Below are 24,424 nucleotides of genomic sequence, written 5' to 3' on the forward strand. Positions count from 1 at the left end.
TTCTTCCATTTCCTCCAAGGATTCTCTCTCTCTCTCTTTCTTTCTCTCTTTCTCTCTCTCTCTTGGGCTGTTGGTGGTGTCATTTCTCTACGCGGGAATTATTATTTATCATAATATACAGGTATGTTATTTTCGATGATTACTTAATATTGTTTTCTTTTTTTAAAAAAAAAATAAAAAAAAGTATCGTTCTTCAATTACTTTCTACCGATAATTGGTTTATATAATATGATATTTGATTTCGATAAAAAATATTTATAATGATGTTTGTGATGTTTTAAGGGATGATTACACTATATATATTCATTCTGACATAGTCTCTTCGTAAACTATATTTTTATCATAATCTCTAATTTAGTTTAAGCATCTCGAATTCGCAGTTGAATTAATTATAAATCAAAGAACATTGTGAACGATCGATCAATTTTCTATTGATCTCGAAGTGAGTCTTGTAATGATATATATATTCAGATACTTTCTCTTGTTTTTTTTTCCTTGGAAAAAAAGTTCGGTCTACAGTGTTTTGGAACGTGTCGTAAAAAGTGCTTCTTTAAAAAACAGATCGTTGGTAAATAAATTGATAGTCGATTCACGGGTAGAGGGGTAAACTGGTCCCGCGGGACACAAGGGGTCGTTCTCTCTCTCTTTTTTCGTGGGGAGACTTTAGCCAGACGTAGATACGCGACGGTACGTACGCTCGGCGAACAAATGCCATAAACTGTTTGGATTAGGATTAACCGATCGAGAGATTCATCCCTCGAAGGAAGGAAAACTTTACAAATAACTAACATAAGTCGTCTTATCTTTTCTCTTCTTTCTTTCTTTCTTCCTTTTCACATATTATTTTTTAATTCGATGACATTCATTATTGTAGAATAATCGGTGTTGTTGATAAGATGAATATTATTTTTAATTTATTTTTATATGTACTTGAGATCAACTTGAAATATTTAGAATAGATAAAATTTAAAAAAAATATATAATCTATTATATAATAGAAATATTTAATAATTGATTATATTATTTCCAAATATCTAAATTTTGTGTGTTTCATTTAAACCATAAAAGTAATAATAATAATAAATTCGTTTATCAAGAATTACACGCAAATTATGATAATACTGGATCGTTTAATTAAAACATCATTTTAATCGTTCTTTCTTTCTTTCTTTTAAAATACGATAAAAAGGTCTTAATATTATCCACTTGTAAGAAAAAAAAAATAAAAAGGAGAAAAAAGAAGAAAAAAAAGAAGGGGTTGATAAATAGTCCGATGATTGTTTTAATTCTTTCCTAACGTAGCCAAACATCATAATCGAGATAAGCTCCTTTCTCAAGAGACTGTTTCGTTCTGTTATGGACGCGTGCATTTCGATTATTAAATTGATGACACGAGTGACGACGTATGATCTCTTTAATCCTCTCGAGATATTCCGGTGGCCTGCAGCGTTGTTTAACGCATTCGAGTAGAGCGGGGAAGAGAGAAAGAGGGTAGATTTCAAAACGTGAAACGTTCTCTTGTCCACACGGTATAATAAAATATATATATATATATACATATATAGGTACATAGGAATATATAGATTTATATGTATGCGTGAGTGGGACGATCGGTGGATTATTTTTCGATTGAGCTATTAAATTCGACTACTTTTGAAGAATTCAATTGCTTTCGAGTATTAACGCTTGTCGATATGTGAAATATCGATTAAAGGTCAAACGAAAAAAAACAAACAAACAAACAAACAAAACAAGAAAAGTCGAGTCGAAAAGAAAAAAAAAACATGTCAATCATATTTGAAAAGAAATCTCAACTATGTTTTAATCTTTTTCTTTCTTACCAGTCCTCTTCTCCTCCCGCAACCTCGCTTTTCCCTCTTAAAAATTTGCGAAAAGGGGAAAAAAAATTGTAATTAAAATCATTGATACGTTTTAATAGAGGTGGGAGCTGGAGGTGGTGTCCGATTAATATGCAAAGTGTCAACAGGAACGTTAGTTAACGCTCAAAATGACTTCACAAAATCGACGATCGACTTTGCGATAGCAATCAGCACTCGACGGGGCAATCAGGTACTCAACGCACGCGTGCAAATTTGTAGATTACATTGCATTTAACGTGGGAAAGCGAGCGACGCGCGAGACCTGTAGGAGGGATGATGATTATGGTGAAAGAGGTTGGGTTGGTAGCTCGGTATACGAGAAGGGAAAGAGAGAGAGAGAACGAGAGGGTACGAGAGGGTACGAGAGAGGGTACAAGAGAGGGAAGGAAAATCCTGCCACCCCCGTTAGTATATTGCCAGAGAACGAATTAAAATGCGATAGACGTTTTCATCAGGATAATTGCCGGTCGATCTACGACAAAGCCGCTCTTCTACAAAAACCTCTTTTCTCTCTTCGTTACAATGGGAATCCCAATGAAATTTTACAACACGTAACCCTTCCATTTCCCTTTTGTATTTATTTGATCGTTTTAACGTTTCGTCGCGCGTAACGCGCGCGTACCTACCTACTTTTGGATAACTTTGCGAGAATATCATTTGAAAAAAAAAAAAAAGGTTGTAGACAAATGTTTGTTTCAATTTCGCTACAATTCTTGTTTTAATTTTTAGTTTCCTATCGAACGAGGAATATATAATATTACATTGAATCGTTTATCATTCATCACGCATATATATGATTTTGAAATTTAATTTGCTTTTTGCTCGTTTGTATAATATAATTATCTCGAGAGATTATTAAAAAATATTATCGATATCATCTTGAAAAAAATAATATATAAAGATAAATACCATATTAAAATATAGAAATGACAATTATTATTATTATTATTATTATTAACAATGAGAAAAATAGACAAACAAGGATTTGTAGAAACGTTATAACGAACGTCTAGAATAACTAGAATAAATTTATCATTTGGTTAATACCTTTTACACAATATCATTCGTAATTATTATATATCTACTTTTTAATTCTTGATATTATAAATGTAATAACTTTGAGATTAAGTTGGAAAGCTATCATCGAATTTAAGGAAATCCTTAAGGGTTTATAAATCATGCAAAAGAGGGGAGTGTACAATTACCGAGAGAGAGAGAGACAGAGAGAGAGAGAGAGCGAGAGAGAGAGAGAAAGAAAGAGAGAAAAAGATAGAAAAGACGGCTAGAACTAACAATAAGATGAAGAAAGATGTAGAATGGGAATAGAGTCGTGATGGAAGGACGGAGATTTAACAACGTTACAATGAACGAATGAACGAACGAACGAACGAACGAACGAGAAGCATTTTCCCGTTCCACTTTGGTCCTTGCGTGCGCGCGCACGCGCGCATGGACCTGGTGCCTGCCTGATGCAAAAAGAGAGAGAAAGAGAGAGAGAGAGAGATAGAGTGAGAGAGAGAAAGAAGCGGAGGATCGCAGATTGAATTGTAAAATAACCGAGAGAGGGGAACAATGCTCCTCGCTACAACACAGTGTTTGCATTTAAATAATCTGCGAGCCCACGGGTACGCTTATATTCCGCGACTTCATTTCTATCTCTCTCTCTCTCTCTTTCTCTTTTTTTGTTTTTTTTTTGCTCTCCTACCTCTTTCTTTCTCTCTCTCTCTTTCTCTCTTTGTCGAAGTTGAGAGAGGAAAAAACGCGTTTTCGTTTTCATCTTTTGCAACATGCGTATGTGCATTCGGTTAGATAGGATATGTCACAAACGGCCGAGTTTTTTCGTTCGCGAGCTAAAATATCGCCCACAAAACGTTACAATTATTTTCCCCCATTATATCATCTCTTTCTATTCGCTAGATTTGTTTTTTCTTTTTATTTTTTGTCTTGTTTCGTTCTTTTTTTTATGTTTGCACTTTCCTGTCTCTTTCTCTCTTACGTATCAAAATTTAATCGATAAAAATAACACGTTCAAAAAAAAAACGAATCTTATGGATTATTCTATAATATGATTATCTTTGAAAGAACTTTCGTTTTATTCGGATTCATGCATAGGATAAATGATATAGTTTGATATATATGTTACCGTCAAGGCCGGAAATCAGTCATTGCTAGTAATTCCTTGGCATTAATATGAATGCAAAGAGCCTTCAGACGAAGTCGGAAATTAAAAAATTCTTCCACTTTTTTCTAGGCATCGAACATAATACTTTGATATTCTATAGAGATTATCAAATTACTATTTAAACAACGTTAAAAAGAATAGATTCTTGGGCACAGACACACACAGCCATACGCAACCCCTCCCCCCAAAAACTTTCCAAAGAAATATCAGAGATTGCAATGCTATAAATTGTGCATCTTTGCAATTTCTTTGAAAAGTTTTGGTAAATATTTTTTATACTAAAAGTAAATAGATTTTAATGAAACTTATATTAAATTAAAGTACACTCTCTTGTCTACGCGAAAAATACCTTTCTGAGTAATAAATCAATCTGAAAAGGTTCATCAAATGGCAAAGAATGCGATGCTGCAAATTTTTCCTACTTTGCAATTTCTATAAAAAGTTTCGGCAAATATTTTTTATACTTAGAGCTAGCAGATTTTAATGATTTTTATATTAAATTAAAGTACACTCTTTTTTCTATGCGTAGAATACTTTGTAGAGTTATGAAAATCAAATGTAAAGTGCAGAAAATGTCTGTGAATCCAATGCTGTAAAGTGTGCATCTTTGCAATTTCTTTGAAAAGTTTCGGTAAATAATTTTCATACTAAAAGCGAATAGATTTTTATGAAACTAATATTAAATTAAAGTATACTCTTTTGTCTACGCGTAGAATACTTTGTCGAGTTATAAATCAATCTGCAAAGGTTCATAAAATAGCAAAGAATGCGATGCTGCAAATTTTTCCTACTTTGCCATTTCTTTGAAAAGTTTTGGCAAATATTTTTTATACTTAGAGCAAGCGCATCTTAATGATTGTTATAGTAAAATAAAGTGCACTCTTTTAGCTACACGTAGAGTACAAATTTGACTTATAAATAAATCTGCAAAGGTTCAAAAAATGGCAAAGAAAAATTAGCGGATCAGACATTGTTCACATTGCCTAAGGCCAGGCATTGTTAACATTGCCGGGGGTGGTTTGGAACCAAGGCCGGTAATGTTAACAATGCCTGGCCATCATTCCAAAGAAATTGCAAAGATGCACTATTTACAGCATTGCATTCTCTGATATTTTTTGAACCTTTACAGATTCATTTATAACTCGACAAAGTATTCTACGCGTAGAAAAAAGAGTGTACTTTAATTTAATATAAGTTTCATTAAAATCTATTCACTTTTAGTATAAAAAATATGTACCAAAACTTTCCAAAGAAATTACAAAGTTGTACAATTTATAGCATTGCAATCTCTGATATTTCTTTGAACAGTTTTTGGGGGGTAGGAGTTGCGTATGGCTGTGTGTGTCTGTGCCCGAGAATGTATTCTTTTCAACGTTGTTTAAAGAGTAAATTGATATTCTATAAAATATCAAAGTATTATGTTCGATGCCTAGGAAAAACTGGAGGAATTTTTCAATTTCCGACTTCGTCTGGAGGCTCTTTGCATTCATATTAATGCCAAAGAATTACTAGCAATGACTGATTTCCGGCTTTGACGGTAACATATATATATGTATTTCACACGTATCTATTAATTTTATATTTAAAACAAGAAATTAATAACAGTTAACACTGTGATATCTGTCGCTTTAATATATATATATATATAAATTTTATTCATAGACAGTATTTATTTGTTAAATTCGATCGTTGACTTATCAGTTATAATTAGAACGAACATTTATAGATGATTGATCAATCCACGTTTAACGAGCTCCTGATGAATGTCGATATATATGTATATATATAATTACGTTTATATACACATGCGACATCGTATATCGAGGGATTATCACCGATGACACATGTTAAATCTTATATCTATATAATATGCAGTGAAATAGAGAGAGAGAGAGAGAAGAAGGAAGAGAGAAATTGACTGATCAGTGAAAAAAAGAGTAGATAAATTTCAATGAAGGAGAGATAGAATATACATACACATACATAGATAGGTAGATATATCGAGATAAGACATCGAGTGGGAGAAAGATAGAAGCAATGTATCTTGGTGTTCGAACTAATTGTAAGTAGCCAGTAATTAATGCGGTCGATTCGAATCCGATCCATACGACCGCTGATCAGTGGATTGATGAAGAGAGATAGAGAGAACAGAGATCCCTTCCTATACGAATAGGAGAGACGAGAATAGGATAGAAGAGCTTCAATTGGGTTCAGATGGTACACCTGACTATACGTATAAGAGTATGGGAGGAACAGGAGAAAGAGACACGGTAGGAGGGATAAAGGGGGTGCACCGGAGCTGGGATGGCCGGGGGTTGTTCCGGGTCGGGCACCGACATTGTTTCACGGTGGATGAGAATTTAATTTGCACGACGAAGAGAGGAGTGGAAGGAGAAACGAGCGAGAGAGAGAGAGAGAGAGAGAGCTTTGGATGGGTGCTGCCTTGTTTAAGCGCGGGTGGGGGTGTCAAATTGAATTACCCCCGCGTACCAGCATCCCCAGGGACGTTTGCTGGCGTCCACCATCCCCCCTTTTCCTCCTTTCCTCTCTCTCTCTCTCTCCCTCACTGCGGCGGATTCACTTTATTCGTGTGCATGTCTCTCTCTCTCTCTCTCTGTGCATTGAAGATAGAGAGAGGAGTCACGCACGCGTACAACGGTTAGCACGACGTGTACCTTCATGGAAGCGTTTTCAATTAAAATCAACACTGAGGGAATATCTTTTCTCTTTCTCTCTCGTATATCTTTCCTTCCTTCCTTGCTTCCTTCCTTGCTTCCTTTCTTTCTTCCTTTCTGCCTTCCCTTCCTTTGCACCCGTTATCTCCTTACCTTTTTTCGACGTGGCACTTGCTTCCTCTCACACAAGTTCGTTCATCCAATAGAGAACACTTAATTTCTTAGCCTTAGAAAATTCACAATCCCAATAAAGTCTTCGTCGAGTGTTAAATTAATGGAAGGAGATCTTGTTCATCTAGCAAGGAAGAACCTATGCTATATTCGATATCTTTCTTCTTCTTCTTCTTCATCTTCATTATCATCTTCTTCACCGAATTCGAAGGCATCTTCATGAGTTAAGAGGATAAGGATCTCTATTTCCAAACTTCCTATCACCGTTTTCATCTTTTACTATTTTCTATCTTAGCTTTTATCCACCGTTAAATTCTATTCATAGATAGAGGCAAACTGAGTCTTGTTTGGTACACTGAAGTTTAGCACCGAGTCACCTCCTTACTTTCAAAGGAACTCGGCTTGGTCTCATATCAAATAAGACAAATTACTTTAGACAAGAAAGAAATATACAAGATATTTTTATCAAAGACTACTCGAACACATACTAAGTATCTTTCTTAGAAATAAATAAAAGATATATGATTTTATATGGGACACATAATTTTCAATAAATTCATACGCGAATATTTCATTTGTAATGAATTTTTTCCACGAGATTATCAAACGTTATTTTCAGACAATACTTGTCTAATAAATCTAATAATACTTGTCAGAATAAATAAAGCTATAGGAAAATAATAAAAAATGGATCATCTAATCATATAATTAAGATCTCTCTTAAAGACAAGTCACGTGACTTGATCGTTCTCGAAAACTTCTTTTCCATAATTCACAAATTACAATCTTTTTTTTTTTTGTAACTATCAGTCGCGTTTGAGAAATCGGAGAAAATGAATTTACGAGAAAAGGAGAGAGGGAGAAACAGAGAAAGAGAAACAGAGAATGCTGGCAATCCGACGAAACCGATTTAATTGAGCTAAATGTGCGCGAACGCGCTTAATGGCGGCGGACTTTGCGTTCGTTCGAGCGGACAAGGTAATCGATAAAATGTAATAAATATAATTACACGAGCGTGGGGGAGGGAATGTTGGAAGAATAAAGAGAGAGAGAGAGAGAGAGAAAGAGAAAAGGGGATGGAGAGCAAGAGCTCCCATCCATGCAGTTCGTTTTTTTATACCGACCAGTCGCCATTGCGTTGAAACGCGTATGGGTGTGAGTTACTTTAACTCTTTATTTCAATTTACTAGTTTGAATGTGAAATATGCACGTATATACGATATATATATAAATGGTGAGTCTCCTAACATTACGACATCAAATAACTCGTAAATTATTTGTCATTCGAACAAATGTTTCAAATAAAAGTTCCACGTTATCCAGAGGGAGACATATAGTGCTCTAATTATTTTATTAGCATACTTTTTTATTTTACTTTATATTATTAAACGTAATGTCTAATAATTTTCTTCGAATTCCGAAAAATCATCAAATTTTATGAAGGATTATTCTTGAATTAAATAATGATATTATGAAGGAGAATTTAAAATGATTATATATATAATTATTGAAATATCTTCAAATTATTAATCTTTTATTGGTAAATACGTTTAATCAACGTGATTCTTAACACGATTTTGTTTATGATTACAGGTGGTCATGTCTGTAAACATATTCTTTGTTAAATGTTAGAAATAATTAACATGAACTGTCTATTTAGTATCTTACAAGTGCCTGATATAATATGATAAATCCTTATAATTTTGAAACTTTACACAGTTGTAGGGGTCGTTTAAGACAATACACTGCACCCCAAGAGTAGGTAATATAACTCAACTGTTGTCAAGATATCGAAGAAAAAAGATATTTGACATTCCATTTAAAAAACTGAAGGTGACCCTTATATCTTAATAAAGAAGTGAAGTAATGAAAAGAGATAAGAGCACTGTATGACTCCCCCCCCCTTATAGATATTATGCAACTTTTGTTTGAAACATTTTTTCGTACAACGAATAACTTACGAGTTATTTGAAGTCGTCATGTTAGAAGATTCGCTCTGTATATAAAAGATAGAAATAAATAAATAAATAAATGCATCAATAAGAAAATGCAATCTTTCTTGTTTCGTCTGGTTTGTTGGTTATAGGATGGACGGTCCAGCGGTGTTGTCGATGCCACCGTTGACCGGAAGTCAAAAGTCGACAGCACAGTCATCTCAATCGCAATCTCATTCGAAGCCGAATCAAGTAAGAAAAATTATCTCCCGAACGATGAGTTTTTATCGCTTTTGGACGACGTGGTACATCTAAAACAATAGGAGTTGCAGGTTGGTACGGTATCGCTTTATGGGATTCACATCGTTTCGTTGGTCATCGAAGGACAAGAAAGACTCTGCCTCGCGCAAATAAGCAATACCTTGTTGAAGCAATTCAGCTATAATGAAATTCATAATCGTCGAGTTGCATTGGGTATTACTTGCGTGCAATGTACACCGGTTCAGTTAGAGATACTTCGTCGTGCCGGTGCAATGCCAGTGTCCTCGAGAAGATGCGGAATGATTACTCGAAGAGAAGCTGAAAGGCTTTGTAAATCTTTTCTTGGCGATAACGCTCCACCTAGGTAAGTAATTATCTTAGTACGTTTAATTGTTATTTGCCATTATTTTGTCTTATTTGGTCAGAATTTAGAAAAGAAATATAGAAAAGAGAAAAGTGTTGGGATTGATCGCAGGTTACCAGAGGATTTTGCATTCTCCGTTCACCACGAGTGTGCCTGGGGTTGCCGGGGTGCGTTCTTACCAGCACGTTATAACAGTTCCCGAGCTAAATGTATCAAATGTGCTTATTGCGGTCTATTCTTTTCGCCGAACAAATTCATCTTCCATTCGCATAGAATCGGGCCGTCGGACAAATACGTACAACCGGACGCGGCAAATTTTAATTCGTGGCGACGGCATATGAAACTTTCTGGTAATCCACCGGACGAAGTGGTACACGCTTGGGAAGATGTTAAAGCCATGTTCAATGGTGGCACCAGAAAGAGATTATTGAGTAATCCGAATGCCCGAGAATCACCTAGTCCAGCTAAACAACCAAGATCATCGCCGACCATGCCGGTTTCTACTCTCGTATCTTCCCCAACTCATCCGAGAGTTCCACCATTCCCGGAATTACCTTTACCTTTGTCCAGGAGTCTCGTCATGGATTATGTTTGGCATCAACATCAACAAGCAGCAGCCGTAGCCGTAGCCAAGACACCAGGATTTGCTTTTCCACCCTATGCTTTACCTTGGCTCGCTAAGAGGAGCCCGGTCCTGTTTCCAGGTAATGACTCGTCGTCATTCCTTTGTCTAATTTCAAATAGGTAGGTAGAGATAACTAAATATAAAGGTTTATCCCTACGATTGAAAATAATGTCGTCATCAATTTGTCTATTTTCAGTCTTTGTCAATCGATTAAAAACATTGACATTTGATTTTTTCGGTCAGGACCAATGGCACCACCAATAAGTGGTTCCAGCCCAACCGAACCTCCCCTGATACCGACGATGAATCCTCCGTTACATCAATCCGCATTCCGACCAGTGATTCGTGGTCCACCGATCAGTGAACAAGCACTCGCTATTCAAGAAACATCTCAAGACGCTCATTCCAATAGTAAAGAGGAAAATTCTGACGACGAGGTCGACATCGAAACGACGGAAGATGATCCAGCTACTCCGCTTAACGCGACGCTTCACAATCTACATTCTGCTACTAATTCTAGTATTGGTAATCATGCTACAGGAAGAAATGCATCTCCTCAATGTTGGAGTCCACCTCGGGAGACGGTGAGTCAATTAATTGTACCTACATTTCTTCCAATTAATTTCCTTTATTTTTTTTTTTATCTAATTCGCGTTTGCTTGCATAAAAGAAATATTTCAAAGAGACAAACTTTTGTCGGGGAAAAAAAGAATAATTTCATTTATCTAATAGAAAGTTTATCCACAATGATAGTTTTGATTTTTTTGATCAAGTTCTCTCCTGAAACAAATCTCTTGAAGGTTAAAAGAAAGCATCTCGTTAATCGAGGATAACGTACGCGATTGTGTGATATTTATTTGTGTACTTTAAATGGCACGTGACCATTGTTACGTTCTCAAGGGAGAAACAGGTTACAAATGGTAGTACACGGCACGTAAACTGGTAAACACTCGACACGCTCTCTCTCTCTCTCTCTCTCTCTCTCTCTCTCTCTGTGTCAATCCTTATTGAGTTTAGGACCACGCTAGAAATATGTTATAACGTGCTTAACCAGTTTCGTTTTTGGATTTCTCTCTCTCTCTCTCTCTCTCTCTCTCTTCCCTTTTCTCGTCGATGAGCATGTAATATCGTGGTAAAATAGTGCGTGCAAAGTTATATACGAGTGGGTAGGTACAATCGCTTACTCCATCAACTAACACGCAACTTTAAAGGGATCAAAGGGATGTCCTCCGATCTGTCCAACTATTCTAATTTCCATTTTTGTAACATACATATATATATATATATATATATATATATATATATATATTTTTGTCAAACGTTACAAAGACTATTTATGGAGAAGTATGTAGAATGAGATCGTAGAATGATCGTCGATCGTTAATCATTCGATGGTGAATAAAGAGAGCTCCATGTTTCAGTAGACTTTAATAACGGAGTATATTTACGTTGTAAATGAAGCGATAGAACACTCCACCCAACTCATGAGAGAAAGAGAGATCCCACGCTCCCCTGTAAACGAAACGAACGACGTCTTCGCGTAACTTGATCCGGACAAACGGTTTTGGTCGTAGAGTTAATCGAATTGCTTTTCTCCAACATTACTTACAAAATGAGTTCTCCGTGTTTTTTCTAGAGGGGGAAAAAAAAAAGAAGAAGAAAGGAAGTAAAGAATAGAGAAGGAGAGAGAAAGGGAATAAAGAAAATAGAGAAAATTATTTAACTTGACCCGTCGTAAATATAAATTAAACAAAAAAATAATAATATTATTATTATTATTATTATTATTTCATTTATTTTTATTAAAATTTTGTTTTGATTACCGAAATGAATTTTAATTTTCTATTAACGTAGGCTCAAATATATTCGTATAGTTAGCTAATAAAAAGATGGAACGTATCTAAAAAAAAAGATAATCATTGGAATTGACTCAATAGGATATCAGAATTATCAAGAAAATCGATGATTTGACGTTGCCATAGGCTCGATAGAGAGACGAAGGGTTATAGGTAGATACGATAGGTAGGTAATAGAAGGGGTGAGGATGTCTACCCGTGTAATACTACTCGACGTCCCTAGAATTTGCTCTGCGGTCTGACTGCTCGTACGGCAGCCCTCGTCAATCGCGATAATTATTGTGTCAGTAAATACTCCGTAACCATTACAAACTCAACGGCTCGTGCGATGCCGATTGGTGGGATCCGTAATAGACTCACCTAGATGATATATAGGTATATATAAATTTCTACTAGAGAGAGAGAGAGAGAGAGAGAAAGAAAGAGAATGATATAATTAAATGAACAATATTATTTCCACCCCAAGCAGTCATAACGATAAAATTCATTTTTATATACCTACTATATTATACTGTATCGTACACTCTTTAGGTTAAACAATATCTATCGATTAAGTTAAATATTATTTTTTTAAATTATAACGTTTATTTTTTTTTATATATTTTGTTAAACAGCAAATAGACGACAATAATAAAAGAAAATCTTCTTTCATCGATCCGTAACATGAGTTTTGCATGACAAAATCCTACAATTGCATGCGATAACGATCGTCGAACACGGAGACATACTAGCAGACTCGTTATCATTTAAATGCCATCTAAAAAGTCTCCTCTTATATGGAGTAACTCTTAATAATTAATAACTAATTCTTAGTAATCGTTTATAAATATTTCAATTCAAATTGAATAAAGTCATTCGCGATAGAAGAAATCCTTAAGAATCTTAATTGCTTATCACATCAATCATATACGCATAAGGGATAACAAAGTAAAGGATAAAAGTGGATAAAAAATATCAACAAAGGACATGCAGATATTGGCGAAAAGAAAAGGGCACGCGGGGTATGTGCGGGGTATGTGGGGGGGCGAGGGGGGAGAAGAAAAAAGGGGAAAAAGGGAAAAAAGAAGAATAAGAAGAAGATGAAGAGAGAAAGGATGGGTCCGGTGCAAGATAAAAGAGTGAAAAGAACATAGGAAACTGGGAAAACGGATCGACCTTGCGAGTGAAGGATGGGACGTTGAAAGAAAGAGAGATAGAGAGATAGGCTTGGATAAGCCATCCGGATTGCCAGACAGCTTTTCAATTCCCCCTTGTCGGTGAACGTGTCGAGTGGAGGACAGAGCCGTATTTTGTGCAGAGATTCACAGCCCTTCTCGACTATCTTTCTCTCTCTCTCTAACTCACTTTAACACAGTCAGTCAGTCAGTCAGTGGTTCTGTCGAAGATGGTTAACGCGTGTAGTACCATCTACTATAGAACTCCTCTATATCCTTGTCACAAAGCTATCCACAGAAAGAGACGGACGGATAGACGGTATGTACGAGTAGCGAAAACCCAGTTACTCAGACCAACCATATACAGCGATATATTGGTAGATAGAGTGAGAGAGAGAGAGAGGCTATGTTAGTAGGACCGCAACTCGGATGTTGCGGTAACTAAGTAATCCCCGAACGTTATTTGCAGTTATTTCTCGCTCCGCTGGACCGACTGAGAAGCACGCGCGCACAAGAGAGAGAGAGAGGATTCCGAACGTTTTCATTTTCGGGACATCTGTGAAAGCAACTTTTATCTGTACCTTGTATATATATATATATATATACATATACGTTTCTTTTTTGTTTTTGTTTTTATTTTTTTTTATTTTTTGATCTATTTTTTTTCTCATTCTCCCGTTAATAAAAAAAAAGGAGGAGGTAGAAAAAAAGAGAAAGTTAATCTTGGACATTTAGGACGATTTTACATCTTTCGTGAAGACGAAAAGGTTTCCCAAATACATGAGATTTCATTCCATCGTTCTCTTTCTATCTATCCATCCATCTATCTATCTATCTTATTCTTTCTTTTTGTAGATAAAAGTACATTCACGAGATCGGACATTCATTTAAATGCAATTAAGCAACGTCACGTAGAGAATCGGAGAAGGTTAGAGGGGTGGTAGGTTCGGAAACGTTTAAATCAAAGTACGACTCGTTTTAGTTAGCTCAGACCGCAACTTTTAATTGCGCTTCGACCGTCTGGAGAGTCATTAGCTTTCCTAAAGAGACCTTCTGCGTTTCCTCCCTCTTTACCGGGACAACCACCCTCCCATCCCAATTCCTCACTTCCTTTCCTCTTTTATCTACTTTTTTAACACATCGTTTGATCCATTCCCGTATAAAATGGATTTTCAAGAATTCTACGTAATTTTGTGGATACGTGCAAAAAAAAAAGCGGATATTACCTATGAACGAAGAACAAAATCACATTCTGAGAATATATCCACTTGCCGAATTTTTAATTCAACTAGGTATTATTCTACAATTATTGTTGATACTAAAAACAAAAAAAAATATATATATGACTAAAACTAAGTAAAAATTGAAAACGAATGTATAAATAAGATTCTTGCATGCATCCGAATAATGTAAATATCTTCGTACTCATAAGCGATATCTACTTCCTTCTTCTTCTTCTTCTTCTTATTTTTCTCTTTTCAAAGAATCGTTAAATAAAGACATGCATCTGGCATTTTTTGAAGAGTCGTTGAACAAAGCTGAAGTTTCTTACTTGGAAATGCCACTAGTTGACCTTTTATCCGGAGATACGAAGGGAGAAATCCTTCGGGACACTCTGTGATTAAATTGAACTGACATACTAAGTACATATATATATATAAATATATATAAGTGTGTATATACAGTATGTAGTATATATTATATTATGGTCTGTGTATGCGTCTCTCTCTCTCTCTCTCTCTCTCTCTCTCTCTCTCTCTCTATCTCTCTCTCTCTTTCTGTCTCATGCTCGTTGAGAGATTCGTTTAACCTCGTAACATTTTCAATTCATTTTACAAAGAAATGCAATGTCCTCGAATCATATTTATGATTATGGTCGATGAAATGTCAACGATTAAGAGAGAAAAAATAAGAAAAAGAAAAAGAGAAAGAGAAAGAGAGAAAGAAAAACGAGACGTTTTGTTCGCACCTTATTCAGTTTCAATTTCCATGGGAATTCGTTGTGTCGAAATACGAAGGAGAGAGATGAAACGAAGCTTTCGCCATGAAAAGCGAGGGCGGTGACTGTTGATTTAATTATTATCGTTAGTCCGGACCAGCTCCGCCCTGCAAGCCCTCAAATCCAATACGAATATCTTCTATCTCTTCTTTTTTATCTTTTATCTTTTTAAGTTTATCACGAAAGATGACTACAGATTTGTTATTATTTGTATTAAAGAAGGGCTGATAATGTAATTGAAGGAATTTTCATCTCTTTTTTTAAATAGATATTAATTAAAAGAAACTAAAAAACGTATATTAAAATTATTACAAATAAGTGTTCTTATTATCGATAATTCGGAAAAGTAACCCGAGGAGACCGAATTCTTACAAAACGATTTAATGATAGTAATTATTAGAATTTGTGTAGGTATCGGTGAACGAAAGAAGTAAATATATAAGTGTATGTAGTAATTACGTTACATATAAGTTAATTCTTACGTGTACATTCAATAGGTTGTCAAAAAGATTGCTTACGATGTCGAACCCCCCTCATAAATAATACAAGTTTATTTACATCGAAAAGGGTTCATGTTAAGATCGATGTTAATTAAACATTTTTAACTCGTCTTGGTGAATACTACAACCCCTTCAAATATCGGATCCTTTTTTTTTACCACCCTGTATATATAAAATTACTTGTGTAGAGAAAATCACGAAAAAGAAGTGTTAAAAAATGTATTATAGCTATTTATCCTATTAAATACATTCTTTTCAATCAGATAAGAAAACGTAATTAAAAGTAAATGTTACGATTTCAATCTATCGACTGGGGCATCGAATTTGTTGTATTTTGTATTTTTATTCAATCTTTTTTGCATTGCGTCGTGAAAATACGTGAAAATCCCAGAAACTCCAAGTAGATAATATGACAGAAATCGTTTCTTTGAAAAGAAGTAAAGACCATTTCTTCGATGCTAAAAAAAAAAAAACAGATTACAAGACCTGCCAATCGAATTCTATCCTGTTTGAAATTAGATTTGTCGATTCATTGAAGAAAATCGTTTACGATAGACACGACGAAGGATTCGTAATGAACTTCCTTCTTCGCATATATTATCAAAGATATAAAAGAAAATGTCTTGATATAAAAGAGTCATTTTTTTAACATAGAAAAAAATAATAAGAAACAATTATTATAAATAGAATACAAATAATATAATGATCGAATTAATAATTATTGGCAATTCATATTAAACAAAAATTTCTAATTTATTATAATTTCTCTTACAAAGATACTATAATATATTATATTATAAAGAAATGAATAGATTGTCGAAAAATATGTAGACACTCGACTAAGTTAATATATTATGACAAAGTGACGAGTATGTACTTTAATAGAATTAGATTCATATCGAAGGGGGGACGGATAACGAATAACGGATAACGGATAACGGATAACGTTAGCATATAAGTCTGGAATTATCGAGAGTATAATCAATTTCCCGGGCATAATTCCGATGGTGCACGGATTCGTCGACGAGATCGTTCGACCGAAAGCAATGCGACTAATGCGATTGCGTATTAACTTTACACCCATCGAACAGTTAGTTCCCCGTTCTCGATTCCAACTTGTTCTACTTTCGCTTCGAAACTAACTCAATGTCCGCCTACCGATCAAGAAAATCAACGATCCGATCTCAAACCAATCATCCGATTTTATGGCTTTCTTTTTTTTTTTTTTTTTATTAATAAATCTCGATCATTAAAAGGATCTTCTTAATCACATCCCTCGTTCGAAAATAAAATATTTATTAAAGCAGAAATAAAAACATAAAAGGGGTGGGTGGGGGGAAAGAAATCGATAATCCCATCGTTTCGACGTTGATAAGAAAAAAGTGAATAGTTGAATGGAAAAGAGAGAGAGGGAGGAGGAGGAGTTGGTGGAAAGTTTTGCCGTTTAGGTAAAATCCATCGTGCAACGGAACGAGTTTGTTCGAAAACGAGTGGTGAACATAGTGTGTGTATGGGAAAGGGGAAGGGGTCGCGAGGGGTAGGGTTGCGAGAGCAGCAGCAGCAGCAGCAGATGGGGGTGGTTCTGCACGCTACAATTGTTTCGCCGTAATCCTTTATTGGATCAACGGGGCTGAAACAATTGAGCGAGCCATAACGCGAGGATGGGCCGGTGAAACGGCAGTAACACAACACGATAGCAGCAGTAACTGCGTCAGGTAGAGGGCCCCCAAACGACCATGTCGGCATTTCGGTTCTCCTGGTTTCGATATTCTGAAGCCAGGGATTCGTTCGGTTTTACGTACTTTCGGGATAGGATCAGTGGGAGAGAAAGAAAGAGAAAGAGAAAGAGAATTGTTGGATATTTCAGGGGTGGATTTCAATGATGGAAATGGCTAAGGATTTCTACTTTACCGTGTCTCAACGAAGTTACAAATTGCGAGAAATTCATTTTAAGAATACGAAAAATTAATTTAAATTCTCTTTCCTTTTATTTTTCATTTATTTCTTTTTTTTTTAATCGTATAGACATTTTTATTTATCTATATTAATGAAATAAAGATATTGTTTTTGTATAGAGGATAACAAAAAAAAATGAAATAAGAGTTTGTTTCGAATAAAAATGATGACGATTGTTTCAACAATCTTTCTTCTTTCCTTTTCTTGTTTCTTTCTTCGTTTCTATCGTAAACGCGATAAACACGAGTAGTAGATATACGTCACGTTCCAACCATAGGATTGCAAGGATCGCGTAATGTGATTCGTAACGAGGCCTACATGCTAGGAATTTTAGTAGCTCCATTTCTATTTCTATTTCTATCTTCTTTTATACGAGTAATCTCGTGTAATCTGTCACTCAAACGATACCCAAGGGTAATCCAGAAAATCCAAAGATACCCTAGTTTTCGATTATAATCGAGATATTCTTTCTCAAACTTTAGATAACCATAGTGTTAACAATTTATCTATTTTTTGTATACCCCTTTTCTTTTTTCCTTTCTTTCTTTCTTTCTTTTTGTTTTTTTTTTTTGTAGTTATCAAAAGCAGGTGGTCGGTATAACTCGAGTCAATATATATCCTTTAGCACATATGTTTCTTTACAATAACCATACTTCTAACTCCCTTTTAGAATACTACTCCAAGAGCGTAACGATACGAATTCGTTACTCTTGATAGATCAATTCGTTATGGTGAAATCTTCTCGTATGTAATTCTGTTACGAATTAAAAAGATCGCGATACTAGTATATAATAATAAATACATATATGTACTTATTTAATTAATTATAATAAAAGGTATATAATTTGGCTTTAAAGCGTTAATCAAACGTTATTATAAAATAAAATGAAAAACATAGGTATATTTGGGAAGGAAGAACGATTATCGAATTTGAATCCCTTGCTTCTTTACCACCTCGGTTCTTTGTCGAATTACTCGACAATAGACAGACCCCCCTTTTCTCGAATCGTCTCTCTCTTTCTCTCTCTCTCTCTCTCTCTCCCTTATTCTTTCATACACAAAACATACCTAATTACTTCAAATCCCAAACAGCATAAAAGTTTCATCGGCGAAGTTACTCGTTGCGAACCATTAGCTATTGGACGATGATTAATGTTTGCTCATATGAGAATGAAAACTTTGAAAGAAAGAAAGAGAGAGAGAGAGAGAGTGAAAAAGAAAAAGAGAAGAAGTATGTCACGGACTTCTTAAATACACAAGGGAACTTTCGAAATATCGGCCATCTTATTCGATTTTAAAGTGATTTAATTTGATTTGATTTGATTTCATTTCATTTCATTAGCGTAAAAAGCAAAGATGTTGGTGTTTATGCTGTTTTATGACCGATAACTATCAAATCACGTCTCTTAATCGATTAATTAAATAAATATTTTTCGAGAACAAGTATAAGAGATATCTTATTAAAATAAATATACACACAAAACGTAGATAATCTTGAATGTTTGAAAAAAAAAAACAAGAATTTGTATCGTGAATAAGATACTGGATAATTATTATTAAATCACGTGTCTTAAGTCGATTAACGAAATGAATTAAATAAAAATTCTTTTAGAAGGGAAATAAAAGAGAGAGAGAGAGAGAGAGAGAGAGAGAGAGAGAAAAGGGTGGAGGAAGAAAAATCCTATTAAATTTTCTTCTTTTTTTTTTTTCTTTTTTTTTTTTTAATGTCAAGAATATATACACGAAACGATTGCGTTAGACGATATCTCGAAAAAGCAGGCAAAAGTAAATGTAATCATCGTAGCGTCGTCGTGTGTTACGTGACAACGTAAACGGCACGATAGGATGAATATTTTATTATAGTCTGCTAGTAATGTTACGCGCTACACAATCGGTTCCGACTGTCATTTCGAACGTATACTATCTCTACTCGTGCATCTACCATTTCGTATCTTTAGGATGCTTTGACAAAAACCTACCTACCACCTCCATTCTAACGTTCGTAAGCACCTCCGTTCATCGATTAAGATGTTCTCCAATCGGTTTCCTTCCTCTTACGATTTATACATTCATTCTTTCCCTTTCAATTTCTAATTTCATTTAATTTCTTTTTTTTTTCATTTCGTTTCATTTCTTTTCATTCATCATTTCCTTTCTCTTGAATTATTGATCATATATATATATATATATATATATATAAAAGTTTAAATGTATTGAGATAGAATATATAATATATAATATATAATAGTTGTTTGTTTAAATTTTTGTAAAAAGGAAAATTGTATCGGAAACCGTCCAAACACGAAAGGGACGGAGTATAAATAAATAAAAAAATAAATATATATATTTTTTTTTCTTTTACGTTTATTCATCGTATACATTGTTATTGTTTAAAATCTACAGGTAGCGTAGGATAATATAACGATCGTGTTTTATAGTCGAAAAGTAAGGGCATCAAAGTTTTATTAAAAATGCATTCTCGCGTGCAAAATTCTCCAAGCTCGCTATACCTACCAACCTTATTGTCTTTTTCTCTCTCTACTGTTAAAATTATACATATTCTTTTTTTTCTTTCCTCCAATTTTCCCTACTTCTCGAATAATATGTCACACGATATAAAGAGTAAGCGACGGAGAGGTAAAATAAATCTCCCTCTGATTTTTTTTTTTTAACATCGAAATAATATACTTCGTTGTGCGTCATTATCATCATTTCAATTTAATCCTATATTTAGATTGACTTTTAACTAACAACTTTTCATTACTAAGCAATACTAATCCACTTATATATCGATTTCGATGTAAAGACAAAGGTCCCTTGTCTCTTAAAAAAAGAAAAGTTAGAGAAAGAGAGGACAGAAGAGTCGATGTGACTCGTCTTTATAAATAATTCACAACAATCGATCGACATAAGCTGTCTCTCTCTCTCTCTCTCTCTCACACACGTACTTACTTTCCAGCGCAGCAAAAAGGGAATTAATTTAAGTAATTCGGTGATTTCTATCAGCGGAAACATTAAACAAAGCAGGAACGAGCAAGGTAAATTCAACTGTCCTGTGAACGCGTGTCCCTATTCAAGTTAGAATAACCAGCAGGATATGTGTTGGGAACTCGATCGTGGTCATCGTTGCATAACAGAGTTCTCCAATGTCATTTAGCCCTTTCATATATCGAGTCATCTCTCTTTAACGTTAATGCAAACAAAATTTTCTTCGGTCATTCCTATCATCTAATCATAACGATAATAGAAAACTTATTTAATTAGAGACAGGTGATGAAGTAATATATTTCAATATCATTAAACATTCATAAACGTAATAAGGGGGAGAAAAAAAAAAGAATTGGAATGAAAAATCAATGAAATATATAAATATAATATGAATATTATAAATTTATTTATAGGAACGAGAAGCTGAGAAAATAGCTGAAGAAAGTGGATCCCTGCGTGACGTGAAAGCTGAACCAATAGTAACAAGAAATCCTGAAACTTGGAATGGTGCATCATTTTATCGGCACTTAAATATACTTAAGGGTACGAACCAATATTGATTGTTTAACCAATATATTAGAATAACCTTCTATATGAAAATAGATGTTAAAGTTAATTGAATGATATTGTTACGGAAAAATGAGATATCGAAGAAAGAAAGAGCTAATATGTCTTTTAGCAATGATCTAACGTTACCACCATCCGTTAGACGAGAAAGATCCAAATTACAGTTTGATACAGTAGCCGTGAAAGGACCATGCGGGTTGGTACTTAAACCTAGTGAATATCGGTACGCGTGTAACTTTGATATTTAGTAATTAGCCTGATTCAAAGGAAAGAGACGAAGATAGGAGATAGGGAAGGAGAAGGAGAGACAGAGAAAAGAGAGTTCCAATCAATTAGCGTAATTAGTCGCGACTGGAGTGTTAAATGGGAACGAGGTTTGCCTTGATATCAGACGGAGGGTGGATCTTTCACTCTCCTTCTCTCTCTCTCTATCTCTGCACGTGTGTGTGTGTGTGTGTATGTGTGTGTGTCTGTTTCGGGCAATGGTAATACGGAAAGGGGTTGCGGGTGGATTCTCGTCGCTAGGAAGGGGCGTGATTCTCTTCACGCTTGCGCATATCTAAACTGAACGAAACATGGAACGCGACACGCGTTATGAGGACCTATGACACTAAAACTTGACCGATTTTATTCTTATCTTCGGTTAAAGTCAAATTATTATCTTTTTTCATAATGATACGGGTAGTATTAAAATCAATATATTTTCTAATTTATTATCAAACCAATCAGAGCATTTTATTATATATATATATATATATATATATATAGAGATAAAAATAAATATTCGAGCAAAAGATCGAATAAAATTATTACATAGGTTTTTTTTTGAAATGAAATTAATGAAAAAAGAATGTATTACCCGATAGATATTTTATCAAGAATAATAACAAATTCTACCTCTTCCTCTATTTCTAATACATATAAAGTATATACGAGATGACATTTAGTTTGAATATTAATCGAGAATGTATATAATAATATGTAAGTACAGAGATCTTCTCGTTAGTTGGAGAGAATTTAATGTTGTATTGGTTATTTCGATATGCTGTTTCGAGAATACCGGTCTTTCCATACAAAGTAGGCGTAAGCCGAAAATAACGAGATACATTGATGTGGTATCTTCGTGGTGAATGCGAATGTAGGATCATTGGCAGTGAACGAAGGTACTTTGACTAACGGATAATTGACGTAACTGTTCATAAGCATTCGAAAAAAAAAATAAAGAAAAAAAGGAAAAAAGGAAAAGAAGGGGAAAAAAAAGAGTCGAACGAATTACGACGATTTCATGTAATATCTATATTTCTGTATATATATATTTGATCTATTTTTAAAAGGGGATCTAACACGTTAGATAGATTGTGCGTGATTGATTTGTTTAGTTTCGTTCATCTTGTTTGTTTTTTGTTTTTTTGTCAATCTTTACAGGAAACGAATCAACGGAGAGAGCAACATCAGATTGTTCGGCTTGTCGTCCACGAGGTATATTTTACGGACAGATGCATAGTCCATCAGCGCCAACAAATTAAATTCAACCGACTTAGGAAGAAGGCCGTACTCAGCCCGAACCAACGAACGAGAGAAGAAAAATAAGATCAATTTTTCATCATCCTTATTGCTTTCTTCTTGCTGTTCGCGAGAGATTTGGAATGTTCATTATTATAAAAAAAAAAAAAATAAGAAAAGAAAAGAAAAAAAAAACAAGAAAGAAGAAGAAGGAAGAAGGAGAGAAAAAAGAAGAATATTATATGAAAAGAAATCGCGGATACATTTCTTTTTACCATTATTAATTCTCGCGAATTTTCTTCACTCGTAATCGTTCTCGACACCTCCTCTCGTTTATTCTGTATTATAAAATTATATTGTATCATGATAATATAATTATATATAATTAGCAAAAGGTAATCATTTTAATTAGATGCTAACTCTATCTCGCGCACTATTACGATTATTCTATTAATCGACAATTTTAGAAGAAAGCGAGTAAGAGTAAGGAAGCGAAGAGAGAGAGAGAGAGAGAGAGAGAAAGAGATGAGGGAAAAGTATTTCTAGATGAAAAAAAATAACCGAACAAGAAACAAATAAACGAAAAGAAAATACTTTTATTTGTTCTTCTTGACGGGCGAGAAAAGAAGATAGTGAGAAAGAGAGAAAGAGAGAGAGAGAGAGAGAGAGAGAGCACTGTTAACCGTAGTCAAGTAAAACGCACTCATTTATTCCAAATAAAAATAAAATGACGTTCATTCGAAATAACATTAACAACTATATTATATAACCCACCTTTATTATTATTATTATTATTATTATTATTATTATTATTATTATTATTATTATTATTATTATTATTATTATTATTATTATTATTATTATTATTATTATTATTATTATTATATTTAAAGAATAGATTCGTAAATGTCTTGCGAAGCTGGTCACTGATTTATGACTAAAAGACAGAGAAAAAGAGAGAGAGAGAGAGAGAGAGAGAGAGAGAGAGGAGATAAAAATATAGGATAGAGACAGAAAAAACAAATCTTTTTCAATTACCGGAGGAAGATCGTGGAAACGCACTTGTGTAATCTTGCTCGATGGATATATCTCACTGTTAAGATCCTTGGGGAGCCTTCCCGCGAATAGTAAGAACGCAAGGACGGTTCAGTGAGCAGAAGCCCTTTTTAACAGAAATAAAGATAGAAAGAAATAGAGGGAAAGAGGAAGAAGAATATCTCGATAAGATTTGTCGTTGCCTTTAGATCGTAGTAAAAAAAAAAAAATGATTGTCAGCAAAATTTCAGCTTTCCAGATCCGCGCTCTAAAATATTATAATTTCGCATTTTTTTTTTTATTTCGTTATTTATGAGTTTTGAGATAAAAATAGAAGAAATGCAAAAAGAAAAAAAAGAAAAAGAAGAAATAATGAAAACAAATTTACTTTCGCAAAGATCGAATTTTTTTCTCATCGATACTCACTCCCCATCTTTTTAAATCATCGAACTGATTGTGAGTGATTGTCAATAATATTTGTTCTCGTACATAGGTATAGGTATATATACGCACCAGAAGCAGCGCAGCAGGCGGCTAATGTTCCGGCAAATTGGCAAGCAGAAGGAAACTTTACGTTTTTTTTTCCTCACTCTCTCTTTCTCTATTTCTCTTTCTCTCTTTCTCTCTCTCTCTCTCTCTTTCTCTCTCTTTCTCTTCCTCTATCTCGGGAGAAATCTTGCGTTTTATATAGAGAACTTGAGATTTGTCTCTTTTAAGTACGTCACGTCTCGACGAAACGACCACCCGTGTTTTCTTTTTTGTGAACGTAAGTAG

At 34.4% G+C, this 24,424-nt stretch overlaps 1 protein-coding gene across 3 annotated transcripts; it reads left to right on the forward strand.

Annotated features, from left to right (window-relative positions):
• Positions 1–22: 22 nt before the first annotated feature.
• Positions 23–22,828, forward strand: LOC106785050 (SKI family transcriptional corepressor 2). 3 transcript variants are annotated; one of them, XM_014745191.1, is made up of 7 exons: positions 23–121; positions 8,995–9,094; positions 9,166–9,467; positions 9,579–10,171; positions 10,336–10,676; positions 20,959–21,088; positions 22,538–22,828. In XM_014745191.1, the coding sequence occupies exons 2-7, from the start codon at positions 8,996–8,998 to the stop codon at positions 22,636–22,638; spliced, it is 1,566 nt and encodes a 521-aa protein (XP_014600677.1). In that variant the 5' UTR covers positions 23–121; position 8,995; the 3' UTR covers positions 22,639–22,828. The 3 variants fall into 3 exon arrangements, with proteins under 3 accessions (XP_014600677.1, XP_014600675.1, XP_014600676.1); XM_014745189.1 differs by lacking the exon at positions 23–121 and adding an exon at positions 7,997–8,063; XM_014745190.1 differs by lacking the exon at positions 23–121 and adding an exon at positions 7,997–8,063 and having other exon boundaries at positions 9,175–9,467.
• Positions 22,829–24,424: the final 1,596 nt, after the last annotated feature.

The sequence above is a fragment of the Polistes canadensis genome, unplaced genomic scaffold (assembly GCF_001313835.1).
Source record: "Polistes canadensis isolate GaletaPanama2010 unplaced genomic scaffold, ASM131383v1 scaffold_44, whole genome shotgun sequence".
Classification (NCBI taxonomy): Eukaryota; Metazoa; Arthropoda; class Insecta; order Hymenoptera; family Vespidae; genus Polistes; species Polistes canadensis.